Source organism: Urocampus carinirostris, chromosome 5 (assembly GCF_059441175.1).
Source record: "Urocampus carinirostris isolate Australia breed hairy pipefish chromosome 5, RoL_Ucar_1.0, whole genome shotgun sequence".
Lineage (NCBI taxonomy): Eukaryota > Metazoa > Chordata > Actinopteri > Syngnathiformes > Syngnathidae > Urocampus > Urocampus carinirostris.
This window is the reverse complement of record NC_142353.1, coordinates 41,257,570-41,271,114: the sequence shown is the minus strand read 5'-3', so window position 1 is coordinate 41,271,114 and position 13,545 is coordinate 41,257,570. Positions and strand designations below refer to the sequence as shown.

General features: G+C 39.5%; 3 protein-coding genes across 4 annotated transcripts in view; all 3 read left to right on the top strand.

The window, feature by feature from the left end:
• LOC148366413 (NMDA receptor synaptonuclear signaling and neuronal migration factor-like) overlaps positions 1-13,545 on the top strand; it is a 254,375-nt gene that overhangs the window by 113,062 nt on the left and 127,768 nt on the right. The gene's annotated exons all lie outside the window — the stretch shown is intronic.
• Positions 285-7,359, top strand: LOC148366427 (uncharacterized). Of its 2 annotated transcripts, XM_088336850.1 has the most exons (3): positions 285-611; positions 4,603-5,055; positions 6,853-7,359. In XM_088336850.1, the coding sequence occupies exons 1-3, from the start codon at positions 542-544 to the stop codon at positions 6,933-6,935; spliced, it is 606 nt and encodes a 201-aa protein (XP_088192976.1). In that variant the 5' UTR covers positions 285-541; the 3' UTR covers positions 6,936-7,359. The 2 variants fall into 2 exon arrangements, with proteins under 2 accessions (XP_088192976.1, XP_088192975.1); XM_088336849.1 differs by having other exon boundaries at positions 4,603-6,961.
• On the top strand, positions 7,570-11,994 carry LOC148366426 (uncharacterized). Its single transcript, XM_088336848.1, has 2 exons — positions 7,570-7,876; positions 9,714-11,994. The coding sequence occupies exons 1-2, from the start codon at positions 7,807-7,809 to the stop codon at positions 10,829-10,831; spliced, it is 1,188 nt and encodes a 395-aa protein (XP_088192974.1). The 5' UTR covers positions 7,570-7,806; the 3' UTR covers positions 10,832-11,994.

Sequence of the window (13,545 nt, the reverse complement as noted above, 5' to 3'; positions counted from 1 at the left end):
CTTCCACATTCGCTCCTCATCCCTCCTCTCCATATGTCCAAACCGAACATACTCCTCAAACACTTCATCTCAAAAACATTTAATTTCCTTCTCAACTCTGCGTTCAAGCTCCACATCTCTGCACCATACAACACAGTCGGCACAATCACATTCTCATACAGTCCCCTCTTTTCATTTTTTTCATTCTCTTGTTGCTCATCACTCGCGCATTAGTGAAGGTATTTTGTTCCAGTGTTCTAGCCGTAGTTGACCTTGCTTCTGGGCATGCGCGTCAATGATATCATTACTGGAGCAGGCCTATTCCTTTAGCGGGGCAGATCGTTGAAACTCCTTTATCGAATTTTAAACTTGAAATCTCTTATCAAACTAATGCATGATACGCTCATTATTCTAGTTAAAATCGTCTGTGTGACCGTGGAAACGTCCCTGCATTGTTCCATTATCTTATTTGAGCCTGCTTTACTTAAACGGCGCTAGCAAAGGAGACATTTTGGTTGCCATTGACCCAAAAGGGATCAAAGCGTGACCTGTAAGTGTAAAAATGTGCTCAAAAACAAAAGTCAAGACCGAAATGGATCTTTTGGAGTCGCAAGAGGAGATCAAACTACAAGGTAAACTGGGGGAGCGTTTTAGCGAGCTGTTTTTGGTGGTCTTGACAAGGCTCGTCTATAGAGGGCTCCGCGCTTTGTGCTAAAAATAGTAACACGGCTTCGTGCCGCCATCTTGGAAGTCTGTCGATTACAATCGGTGACAGCGAGAGGAGCAAATATTTACTCAGTTTGTCTATTTATTTACTCAACTAGCTTCGTTTGTGTACGGATTTTGTCCATCAACACTATGGAAAACTACGTGGAGAGTTTAGACAAGCAAGCACCCGAGCGGTACGCTGCGAAGTTGCATTTTATTGGAAAATTGGATCCCTACAAAATTAAAAACAAGGACTGGAAGTCTGATCCCGATTTGTTGCCGTGTGTGACTTACATCGAACTTGTTAACTATCTTATTTTCCACCCAAGTCCCTTTTGTGAACTGAAGGATTTTCAAAATTACAAAAGTATGGAAGCCTACGACAGATTTGTGTCTGGTTGGGTTCGGGATGTGTCTGTGCACAGAAGCGAAGGTGATGAAAACAAGACTGTGAAAGGGAAAGTTCTACATTCTCAGAGTTTGTCTCAGCCAAGTTTACAACCATGGATCATTGTTGACAAGTCATCATCGATTCTGTGTGCCCATTGCAACTGTGTTGCAGGTTTAGGGGAATGTTGTTCTCATGTTGCTTCCCTTTTGTTCTATGTTGAACAACCCGGGAAAGGCAACGCTTCTCCGAACGGCGCACCGGTGGCTAAGTTAGCTTAGCTTTCGGGGGCTTTAAATCCTCTATTGACGCGAGTTGACTGAGGAAAGGAGACTCTCTTTCCCTGAAACCGCGTTGAATTTCTCCACCAAAATAGTGTACGAATGAGAAACGGAGTTTTGTTCGGTTTTTAAATGTCGTTTTCGGCGAAATACCTCACATATATGTTATAAAAGTAGTTTGGGGTCGTCGAGCTGTTGTCATGAAGTACACATGTCCCATAACCTTTTTAAAATTTATTTCTACATCATAAATAATTCAATTTACCTGTCAGAAAGTGGTCAGAACAAACACGAACACAGTCAAGCTTTGGCAAATTCGACCGATTGATAGCTGCCAGCCACATTCGTCTTCGCCGTTCACTTTTCTCCTGAGCTTCAATCCCCTAAACGTAAACACACTTCGGAAGTCTAAAGTCATATTTTTGTCCCATGAATCAATCTACAAGTAGATTGTCACTCAGCAGGGTTGGGTGGGGTTACTTTAACTTGATTACTTACAATTACTTTTGGATTACTCCAATACCAAATATGCTAATAAAAGACAAAAGAAACTAAATAGGAATAAAATTATGACTCACAACACGTGGTAACCTTTCTCTCCTGGCTTTGATGTCTTTGATTTCCGGCAAAACTAACATAAAATGCGACAGAAACAAAATAAAAATAAATCCAAACAGCTTGCCAACATCATTTTTGCCGTTCCATGTATTCCGTTACTCCCCAAGCCTGCACAAAATTGAGATATTGTATTCATATTTAGTTTCTTTTGTCTTTATTAGCATATTTGGTATTGGAGTAATCCAAAAGTAATTGAAAGTAATCAAGTTAAAGTAACCCTACCCAACCCTGCTTATAGTACACTAATAGTACACTCTATTTTCTTTAGAAGGATAAAAGATGATAAGAAAACCCATGAGCAATTATGTTACCACAGCTGAAAACAGGTTAGCTGGTAAGAGAAGCTATAAAACTGACCTTCATTTGAGCTAGTCATGTATCTGGAGCATTCACTCATTTTAATTCATTCATTTATTTTAGACCGTTACATTCTTTGTGAACACATGTAAATATAACTTAAATGCATAACAGAATACCCGAAAGGTAGTGGAACGACGAAAACATAAAATCCCACCTACAAGAACCCAAAGCAAATTTCTTGCTTGGAATGACATTCACAGCAAGTGCAAGACACGCTGTACGAATTAAAATCTACTCATAGACCACAAATACTAGTTCTGTAACAAAGAAAACATTTATAACTGGGTTACTACAGGTAACAGATAAGCTTACATAGAGTATGTCACAAAGGTGATCACGGCCCTCACATTTTGGTAGATATTTCATTATAACGTTTAGGAGAACATCCCTGAAGAAACATCACTTTGAGAAGTATGTCAACAAAGGTCATGGATTACTGGAAATATATCCTCTGGTCTGGTGAGACAAAGCTGAATTTATTTGGCTCAGATGGTGTGAAACATGTTAGGTGGAAACCAGGGGAGGGTTACAAACATGTTTGTGTCCTGCCTAAAGTCAAGCATGGTGTTGGGAATGTCATGGTTTGGGGCTGCATGAGTGCAACTGGAGTTGGGGGGTTGCATTTCATTAAGGGACACAAACTCCAGTATGTACTGTGAAAAACTGGAGCGGGGATTAAACCCCTCCCTCCAGAAACTAGGTCGCAGAGCAATGTTCCAGCCTGCCAATGACCCCAAACTAACCTCTATGAGGTCCAAAGTTTTTCTAAAAGGACTAAGGGTAAAGGGGATTGACTGGCCAATCATGTTTCCAGATTTAAATCCAATAGAGTATCTTTGGAGCATCCTCAGGCGGAAGGTGGAGAAGCACAATATCTTGAATTTTCCCCAGTTGTCATGGAGGAGTGGAAGAACATTCCAGTGGCAATTTGTGGGGATCTGGTGAGATCTATGGTCAGGAGGATTAAAGTGGTTCTGCAAAATGCTGTTGGCCACACAAAATATTGAACTTCAGGAACTTTTACTTTAGGGTGTACTCACTTTTGTTACCAGGCTATATTTTGAGGTGGAAAATAAATGTACATTACTTTACACATACTACCTTTCATTGTGCCAAAGTGATGTTTCTTCAGTGTTGTTCAACTTCAAAGTGTTTATTGTCATATGCACAGTAAAGAACCACGATTCCCTGCACAATGAAATTCTTACTTTGCTGTCCACACAGTTGCCAGCGTAATAAAACGAAGAAACTATATACATGTATACATTAAAGAATATTACAGATATTTAAAAAATAAAAGTATACAAGATTAATTGTGATGAAATATCTGCAGAAATGTGAGGGGTGTACTCATGTTTATGGGATACTGTAGTAACGTGCATGTATATATGTATATGTATATATCACCAGCAGTGGTAATGGAATTCATACCAGCACTGGAAATAAAACAAACTGACATTTTTTATTAAAATAATATACATTTATTTTACATGCCATTCTATTACATTTATTCACAGTTCTAAGTTACAGCAGGCCCTTTGAGGACTGCCATTACGCTAATGCATCCCGAGGTGAAAATTGGTTTACACCCCTTTAAGATAAGGATTTTTTTCCCAGACAATTTTGCTGAAAAAAAAAAAAAAGAATGGACGCATGGCACGGTACATCAATTATTTGACAGCAAAGCAAAATTCAACAAATTGTATTTAATATAAGGGACACGTATGAGCTATCCACTACACAGCATCATCTCCAAACAGAAGAGCAGCTTCAGCGACAGACTGCTGTCACAGTCTTGTTCCACGGACAGACTGAGGAGATCATTTCTTCCTCATGCCATGAGGCTCTTTAACTCCACCCGGGGAAGTAAAAGCCCACATTAAACCCCACCCCTACATTTGCATATTACCCTATTTTTATTACAGTGTGTATTTTCCGTAGCACTATTTAAATACTCTATAGCAAAACGTTATATTGGGTATTTCTGTATTCTATATATTTATTTTATTATTTTATTTTTCGACAAGGATACTGCTGGAAGTGTAAATTTCCCTACGGAATGAATAAAGTATCAATCTATCTATCTATCAATTCTGATGTTTAGCTGTTTTAAGTGTTCCCTGAGAATAAGAACACAACATCTCAGATCTAACACGGGACAAAACAAGGACAATCCATAAAATGTGTTCGGTTTCATCACCCTTAATAGAATACTCAATATAAAAATAATATCATTTTCCAAAACCATATCTAACTTATCTCCCACAGACCAAGATGAAGAGTATTTTCCTCCTGGGTGTCAGGAACCAGAGTGTCCTGATCTTAAAGAGGAGGATCTTCTCATCAAAGAGGAAGAGCAGCTGTCACCATACATTAAAGAGGAGGAAGACTTCACCGATTTGCCCATAACTGTGGTCTGTTTAAAGACCGAAGATCGAGGTCAATATGAAGAGAAAACATGGATGCAGACTCCAAGCAGCGACACAAGCCCACACATAAAAACAGAAGATTATGAAGAGCATGAAGAAGAGTCGCAGGTGGACAGCTGGTTAGCTCCGATGTCAGATGATGACCACACGTCACACTCGGCTCACACCGATCACGAAAAACTCACCGAAAACACAACATGGCGCGCTGACGACCTTAGCTGGAAATGTTCTTGGTGTGGAAAAGCCTTTCAAACTAAGTCGAATTTGAACCGGCACGTGAAGATCCACACGGGTGAGAAACCTTTCACCTGTTCAGTGTGTGGAAAGAAATTTGCTCATAAGAGCGAATTGATAAGACACACAACAACCCACACTGGGGAGAAACCTTACGCCTGCTCATTGTGCGGTCAACACTTTTCGGACTTTTCAGCTCTGATAAGGCACAAACGAATACACACAGGCGACAAACCTTTTAGTTGCTCGGTTTGCGGTAAAACATTTGCCCAGCGGAGAAATGCCGAAACACATGAAAGAACACACACTGGTGAAAAACCTTACGCCTGCCCAGTGTGCGGTAAAACGTTTTCTCGCAGTTGTTCTTTGATAAGGCACAAAAGAATACACACAGGTGACAAACCTTATTCTTGTTCAAGCTGTGGTAAAAAATTCACATTAAGTGGGACTCTGAAAAGACACACTAAAATCCATACACGTGAAAAAGCTTTTTCCTGTTCAATTTGTGGTGAGAAATTCACTAGAAATAGAAGTTTAGAATGTCACATCAGAACTCACACTGCCGAGTAATTTTTTGCCTGCTCCAATTATGAGAAAATATTTGCAAACAATGTTAATGCTAAGCATCACAAGTGTGTTGTCATGGTTGTCATGGCGCCCAATTGGCCCAGCCCGTGTGCTGCCAGCCAGATTGGTATTCCGTCTATTTGAGCTCAGTGCTCTCACTCTTCCTTTATCAGTCCGTCAACGAACCTCTGCCCCGCAAGACGTGGGTTTCGACTCGGTCCTGTTTACTGTAGGTATTTCCTGTCCGATATTGTTCCCGTTTATTCTGTCCTGTTTAATACCGGTTTCCAGTTTCGTTCCCGTCTAGTTTGTCCTGTTTAATTTCGATATCCTGTTTTGATATCTATCCTGTCTGTCCCGTCCTGTCCGGTATCGACCCCATCTGTCTGATATCTGCTCGGGCAATTGGTATCGATCTCGACGGCCTCCAGCTTCCTATAATTCCACGCCAGACTGCTGCCTAACGTGCATGACTCCCCATTTCCCGTAAAATAAAAGGCTTGTGTGAGAACCGTCACACATTTGGGTCCTGATCCTGTTCCGGTTCATGACAGTATTAGTGATAATACCAGAGATACAGATATATTATCTGGAAAAAACACCTGATTATAAGCCACACTCGTTTTTTTTTTTAAGGCAGAAATACTTTGGACATGTAGATGCCAGAGGGAAAAGCTGCCGATGCCCATGTTGAAACATGGGATATTTAAATCAAAAAGACAGTACACGGAAATAATTTTCAAGGTTTTAAAACAAATGTAACACTGTGACTATCTTTTTGTCAAAATGAAACTAGTACAATGTACTTTTGTATGCTTAGAAACACAATTTTCAAAATTTCAAAGTATGATGTTTGTGTGTAATACAAAACTGCTTTCATTTAATATGGTGTATGTTTTTGTTGTTGTGTTTAGTTTGAAAAAATGAGGAATGTGAAGGTTTTGTTTGTGTGATCATTTATATAACGAAACACTAATCACATCCTGTAACATCTATTTTAAATCTCTGCATTTTAACACAAACAAAAATGTAACCATACAAGAAAAATGTCTATTAAAATTTTGCATTTGAGGACATTTTATTGTGTTCTGAAAAACCAAACCGACAGAAAAATGGAAAAAAAATCCTCTAAAATTACTTTAAAATGAGGACATGAACGTTTACAATAGACGGACGGAGAAAGCTGAAGAAAAGCTGCTGTAAAAAAAATATCTGCCATTTAAGGAAAACGGGACAAAATCATTTAAGGGAAAAAACTTAACATTTCTTTTATTTTCTTGATTTTTAGATTCCTTCTTTTCAAGCATTAAGGCATCGTCAGTGCTCATCGCAGCCAGCAGGGGGCACATTGCACTGCAGTCATCACTGTGAAGTGAAAAATACATTTTGGGGGGGATTTTCTTTTGAGGGCTGTTAAACCCCAAAAGTGAATTTTAGAAATATATATTTTTTAAACATAGAAGAAATGATACATTTTATATTGATGAGTTTAGGAACAATTACTATTTACCGTGAATACGTATTTAATTCGCTTTGGAATAAAGTTTGACATCACAAACAAAAGCTTATCTGGAAGATGTGCTTTTTTTCACATATTAGGTATTACGGAGAATAAATATGTGTTTTGGCAAATGCACAATCATAATAAAGTCCCAAATGGTTATATTTTTGATGACTTGCAAACACTCTTAAACGGCCTTAGGCAGCATTGCATTTCAAGTGAAACCATTTGTCACCTTTTGTTTATTTTTAAAACTTATTTAATGTTCCTGTTCTTGAGTGGAACGCTCCAATAATGTTGTATTTGCATTCACAATTCCATTAAAATATTTATGTTTTAAATCTGTGTACTAAAAGTATTTTATTTTATATTTTTCAATTCTTTGAGTTTTATTATCATTCGCGCAGCCGTTTCAGAAGTGTTTTGTTCAACTGTGTTTGCCGTAGTTGGGGACCAAAGCTGAACGATCTTCTGCGCCTGCGCGTGACTCATAGTTTCTGTTATATTAGCACAGTAGACCATGCACCGTCCTAGTTCGATACTCTTATCGACATTTGTGAACTAAATTAACGCGTAATTAATGCGTTTCTGTCCGGTTAACTCGTTTCTGCATTGGTGAAAACTTACGTGAATTGTGTACCATATTTGATCTCGCAATATTATGCCTGAGTGAAGCTAACAAAAAGACACTTTTGTTGTCTTTGACTCCGTAGGGATCAAATTTGAGCTTTAAGTGTGAAAATGTGCACAAAAACAAAAGTCAAGAACGAAATGGATCTAATGGATACGCAAGAGGAGACCAAGCGGCAAGGTAACCCGTTGGGACACTGAGAGTAAGCAATTTTGAATGGTTTAGAGCAGAGGTGTCAAACTTGTTTTAGCTGGGGGGCCACAAATGTTATGAAAAAATCTCACGGGGGCCAGACTAGTATGTTTTAAAGAAAGAGAGAAGGAGAAAAAGAGATGGAGGGAAAGAGAGTGATAAACAGATAGGGAGAACAAGGGAGACAGAGTAACTGAGAGAAAAAGAGAGAGCAGAATAGAGATATGAATGGAGAAATAACGACAGAAATAAAGACAAAAAGAAAGAAATAGAGAGTGAAAGAAAAAGAAAGATAAAAAGAATGAGAGAAGTGAAACGACAGAGAAAGAAAGAGTAAAAGAGTGAGCAGGGGGAAAAGAGACAAAGCGAGGCGAGAGAGGGATCAAAAAACGGGAGAGAAAGAGAGGGTGAGAAATAAAGAGAAATATCGAATAAATACAGCATTGTTTCTCCAACTCGCAGTGCTTCCGAAGCAAATGAGATGCTGAAATGAATCAAGAATGAGAAAGGCGTTAAAAAGCAGTTAGCAACAGTTTAGCAATTACTGCTCATTCATTTAGCTACTGCTGGTGTCACAAACTCAGGAAACGTATTCCGTTTGAAGGATTCATTTGAGCGTTTAATTATGCCTATTAGCATGTTTATTTATATAGCCCTTAATCACAAGGTGAATCAAAGGGCTGCACAGACCACAGATTATTACCAACTACAGACTATTATTGCACCATCCCTGATCTAAAACCTACACGAGGGCAAGGAAAACCCAAAAAACCTCAACATCAGGAAAATGAAGAAACGTTGAGAAGAGACTGCAGGTCCACCTTCTAGGATGACCAACCTGCAATGAATGTAGTAATAACAAATAATAAACAGATATTGTCAACATAATATATAGGTTATTCATATGCTATAGAATAGAAGTGTGTTTTAAGACTAGATTTAAACAATCCCACTGAGGTTGCAGATCGAATCTCAGGGGGAAGAGCATTCCACAGCACCGGGGCCCGAATGGTAAACGCTCTTGAACCTGCAGATCTCTTTTTGGCTCTTAGGATCACTAGTAGACCAGCATTTTCAGAGCGAAGGCTCCGGACTGGAACTCATAATTTCTTTCTCTTTGTCTTCATTTTCCAAAGCCATGTTTGATTTGTATCCGCAGACAAATATCTAGTAGTAGCTCAGGAGGTAGAGCGATCGTTTTAGGATTAAGGGATCCCAGTTCGAATCCCGGCTTGTCCGTGTTACATGCCGAAGTGTCCTTGGGTAAGACACTGAACCCTCAATACCCCCAATAAGCAGGTTAGCGCCTTACATGGCTGCACAGATCACGGCCGCTATTGGAAAATGTGAAGCACAATGTAAAGCGCTTTGGGAAGTCATTGACTTGAAAAGCGCTATATAAATGCAGATCATTTCATTTCATAAATCTGAAAGTTATGAGGGAGTAAGTCCATGTCTGATTTTCTATAATACCAACAGAACCTTACAATCACATCTTAAGTGAACAGGGAGCCAATGCAGGTTAGCTAAATTGGGGTTGTCCTAGTTAAAAGCCTCGCTGTAGCATTTTGTACTAGCTGAAGGCTCTTGATTTCGGACTTCGGGAGACCGGAGAGTAGTACATTAAAGTAATCAAGACAGGAGGTAACAAACGCATGAATTATAATCCCCGCATCGGACTAAGTGTTCTCATAAAATAAACACTCATTCGAGATCTGACACGGGACAAAACACTTAAAATTGAATGCATTTGCTCTGTTTAATAGCTTCAAAGATTAATCGTGAATTTCATTTTCCAAAGCGATGTTTGATTTGTTTTCCGCAGACAAATATCTACCTCTGGGGTGGCAGGAGCCAGAGTGTCCTGATCTTAAAGAGGAGCAGTTTATTATTAAAGAGGAGGACCTGGTGCCACCATCTTTTAAAAAGGAGGAAGATTTCACAGAGTTGCCAGTATCTGGGGTTTTTTCAAAGACTGAAGCTCAAGATCAACATGAAGAGAAACCGTGGATGCAGCCTCCAAGCAGTACCCTGAGTCCACAAATGAAAACAGAAGGCGAGGAAGAGCCCTTGGAAAAACCAGACTGCTGGTTGGCACCCATGTCAAATGACGACATCACATCACACTTAGTTCACATTGATGAGGACAAACAGTCTGAAAGTGATAAGACATGCTGCACTGAGGACAAAATCTGGAAATGTTCTTTGTGCGAGAAAGCGTTCAAACTCAAGTCTTATTTGAACCGACATTTGGTTGTCCACCTAGGTGAGAAACGTTTTGCCTGCTCTGCTTGTGATAAAAAATTCACTCGGAACGCACATCTTAAAGCACATATAAGAACGCACACCATTGAGAAACCTTTTGCCTGCTTAGTGTGTGGAAGGAAATTTGCTGAGGAGAGCCAACTCAAAAAACACACGACGACCCACCCTAGTGAGAAAGCTTTCGTCTGCTCAGTGTGTGGAAAGAAATTTGGTCAAAAAGAAAAATTAAACAATCACATAAGGACCCACACTGGTGAGAAACCATACGACTGCTCAGTGTGCGGTCAAAGATTTTCTGAATATACATCTTTGATAAGGCACAGACGAATACACACAGGTGACAAACCTTACGCTTGCTCAGTTTGTGGTAAAACGTTTACTCAGAAAGTATCCGTGAAGACGCATGAAAAAACCCACACAGGAGAGAAACCTTTTGTTTGTTCAGTTTGCGGTAAAACATTCGCTCAAATGACAAACTTAAAAGATCACACAAGAATCCACACGGGAGAGAAACCTTTCGCCTGTCTTAGCTGTGGTAAAACATTCACAGTGAGTGGGACCTTGAAAAGACATGCAATCATCCACACTGGTGAGAAGCCTTTCGCCTGCTCAATTTGCAATCAAAAGTTTAGTCGGAATGAAAACTTAAAAATACACATGAAAACCCACACTTTGTAAAACCTTTTCAGATTCAGATTCAGATCTACTTTATTGTCATTCTAGTACACGTGTATACAGAACGAAATGTCGATGCATCTGACCCCCACAGTTTCCTTGAATGTACAGACATAAATAATGTTGTATTGTATTTTGGCTACGTATAGTATTTTACCATAGTGCCGATAGTGCAAGAAGAGTAGCTAACCAGATGTGCAAAATGGGCAGTCAGGTTAACAAGTCAGGTACACAGTAACATTAACACTGTAACAATAACGCTGTAATTACAATAGTGCAGAGAGCAATGTGCAAGGAGTGGCAAGCTATAAAAAAAAACTGCCAGTAGTGCAAAAAGTCAGATTAGCAGCCGTTTAGATTTAAGTTAACTATATGTTAGATTGACCATTTAACAGTCTAATGGCCAGGGGGACTAGACTATTGCGGAGCCTGGTGGTCCTGCACCGCACACTGCAGTACCTCTTCCCAGAGGCTAGCAGAGTGAACAGTCCATGATGGGGGTGAGAGGGGTCCCCGGTAATGCCCGGTTTTGCCTATGACTATGTAATGAACAATTCTCTATTAGAGAAGACTTGAAAATACCCTTAAGAATCCAGACAGGTGAGAAACATGGGTGTGACCCAACCACCCCCAAAAATTATAGCATTTTTTAATCTGTGTTTTTCTCAATAATGGACAGGATAGGCCTAAACATGATGAAAAATGCTAGATAGTAAAAAAGGTAAACAAAACAAAAATGTAAACAACACAATGTTGGAAATACTCCAAGGCTTTGAAATGGTTCAGTCCATTTAATTCCTACAGTCTACAAACAATTTACTATTAAAAAATAAGTTATGAATTGATACTGATTTTTATGGTTCTGATTTTTTTATCCTCTTGGCGATAAAACAGATTGTGTCTGAGAACACAAGATAGATGTTATTATGTATTACTTATTTAATGACTGAATTGTCTCATCTCATTAGCTACACCGCTTATCCTCAGTAGGGTCGCGGGGGTGCTGGAGCCCATCCCAGCAATCATCGGGCAGTGGGCAGGGGACATTATGAATTGTGAAGGGTGGAATTATAGTGTTGGATAGAATGCACCATTATCCAATATCCATGCTTCTTCTGTGTATGTGTTTTTGTACTCTTTTTAGAAATAAATGAGTAAAGACTGGTCATGATGTAGTAGTTGTCATGATTACTGATGCCAGGCACCTGTGCTCGCTCCTTTGGCGTCAACTGCGTCGGACTCTGATTGGCTCCCTGTCCCTATTCAAACCCACTCCTATCTGTCCCCTTTTGTCAGTCTGTCTGCGAACCTCAGTCAACACTAAGCAAGCCTTTTTCGACCCTGACTCCCACCTGTTTTTTGCTCCTGTCTGTTCCCCGGCTTTGACCCGTTTTTGATCCTGACCACGTTTACTCTCCTTTCCTGGCTTACGACTCGCTTACGACCCCGACCACGTTTTTGCTCTCCTGTCCCGGCTACTGAACCGTTTTTCTGTTCCCGACACCGCTATCGCTCGCTACGGAAGTTTCACTTCCGCGTTCAGAGCGAGCTGCTTCCCGCGCAAAGCGATCACCGGATCGTGGGCGCAACCCTTTCCCTTTCTTCCAATAAAACTTGAGAGAAACGCAACGCAAGCGGGTCCTGTCTCCGTTCTGGTCTTGACAGTAATAGTAAAATACCACGTTGATTTTAATTTGTGTAGTTAGACCGCTCATTATTGCAGGGGTCTTCAAAGTGGTTCCTGCGGGCACAAGGGTGCAACTCAGGGACAACTGAGAAGCCTGCGAACCGGTTCTCAAAATAGCTTACCAGTGCAAGGTCAATGTGATTTCCTTGTAAATTACTTTTTTCAGTGGTTGACTGACTTTTTTTAACCCTACTTCCAATAATTTAGATAGTAACACTATAGCAATAACTTGATGAGTTGTTGTCTTAGAAATCCATATCTTTACAATCATACCTTTACAAACTGTCGTATTTTCCCTTACAAAATAGAAAAAAATCTTTTTTTTTTCAAACATGTTTATTTATGTAGTTTAACATGTTATATTGTACATGTGTTTCCTTATATCATATATATTGTTAATGAAATTTTTTTTTGACACACTGAGTTGCTCGACATGAATGAGGTTTATATGAAAAAGTTTCAAAAATGAAGTCGCTTGGACGTTTACCGTAGAAGGAAAAAATACATGCAAATAATTAATAATTAAGTAGAATAATACATTTTCGTATTCAAATTATTCATTCATTTTCTGCATTAAATTATTGTTGGTAATATACTGATTAAAAGGGATCACCACAAACCGGTCTTTTTTCATTTTCTCCTTTTATACTTTCTTTTTTTCTTAACTTCTTTATAAAACATAGTAATTCGTACTATTATGCATCAAGAGACGGACTTTCACTACACAACTCGAACTCGAGATCGGCGTGCAGACGAAAACTCGAACCGCGAGACCAAATCAACAATGGCGGATCTGCCTGCCGAAAAGTTTGGAGTGCGGTAAATCTTTGTTAAAAAATGATAACGACAATTTCGTGTCAAAAAAGTTGCGTCCCGGGGACGCACATTGATTTGACACGATGCGTCCCCAGCATAAATAATGCGTCTAGGACGCAGGGACGCGGGCAAACAAGAACACTGTTTTTATGTAACTTTCTGATTCCCCAGGCATGTTTTGTATTACTGTTTTTTTGTTGTTTTTTGTTTTTTA

Excerpts from the sequence above, each read along its gene's own strand:
- LOC148366427 (XM_088336849.1), top strand. The coding sequence starts at position 542 with ATGTGCTCAAAAACAAAAGTCAAGACCGAAATGGATCTTTTGGAGTCG. Across the intron at positions 612-4,602 it reads AGAGGAGATCAAACTACAAG|ACCAAGATGAAGAGTATTTT; the intron begins GTAAACTGGGGG and ends TATCTCCCACAG.
- LOC148366426 (XM_088336848.1), top strand. The coding sequence starts at position 7,807 with ATGTGCACAAAAACAAAAGTCAAGAACGAAATGGATCTAATGGATACG. Across the intron at positions 7,877-9,713 it reads AGAGGAGACCAAGCGGCAAG|ACAAATATCTACCTCTGGGG; the intron begins GTAACCCGTTGG and ends TGTTTTCCGCAG.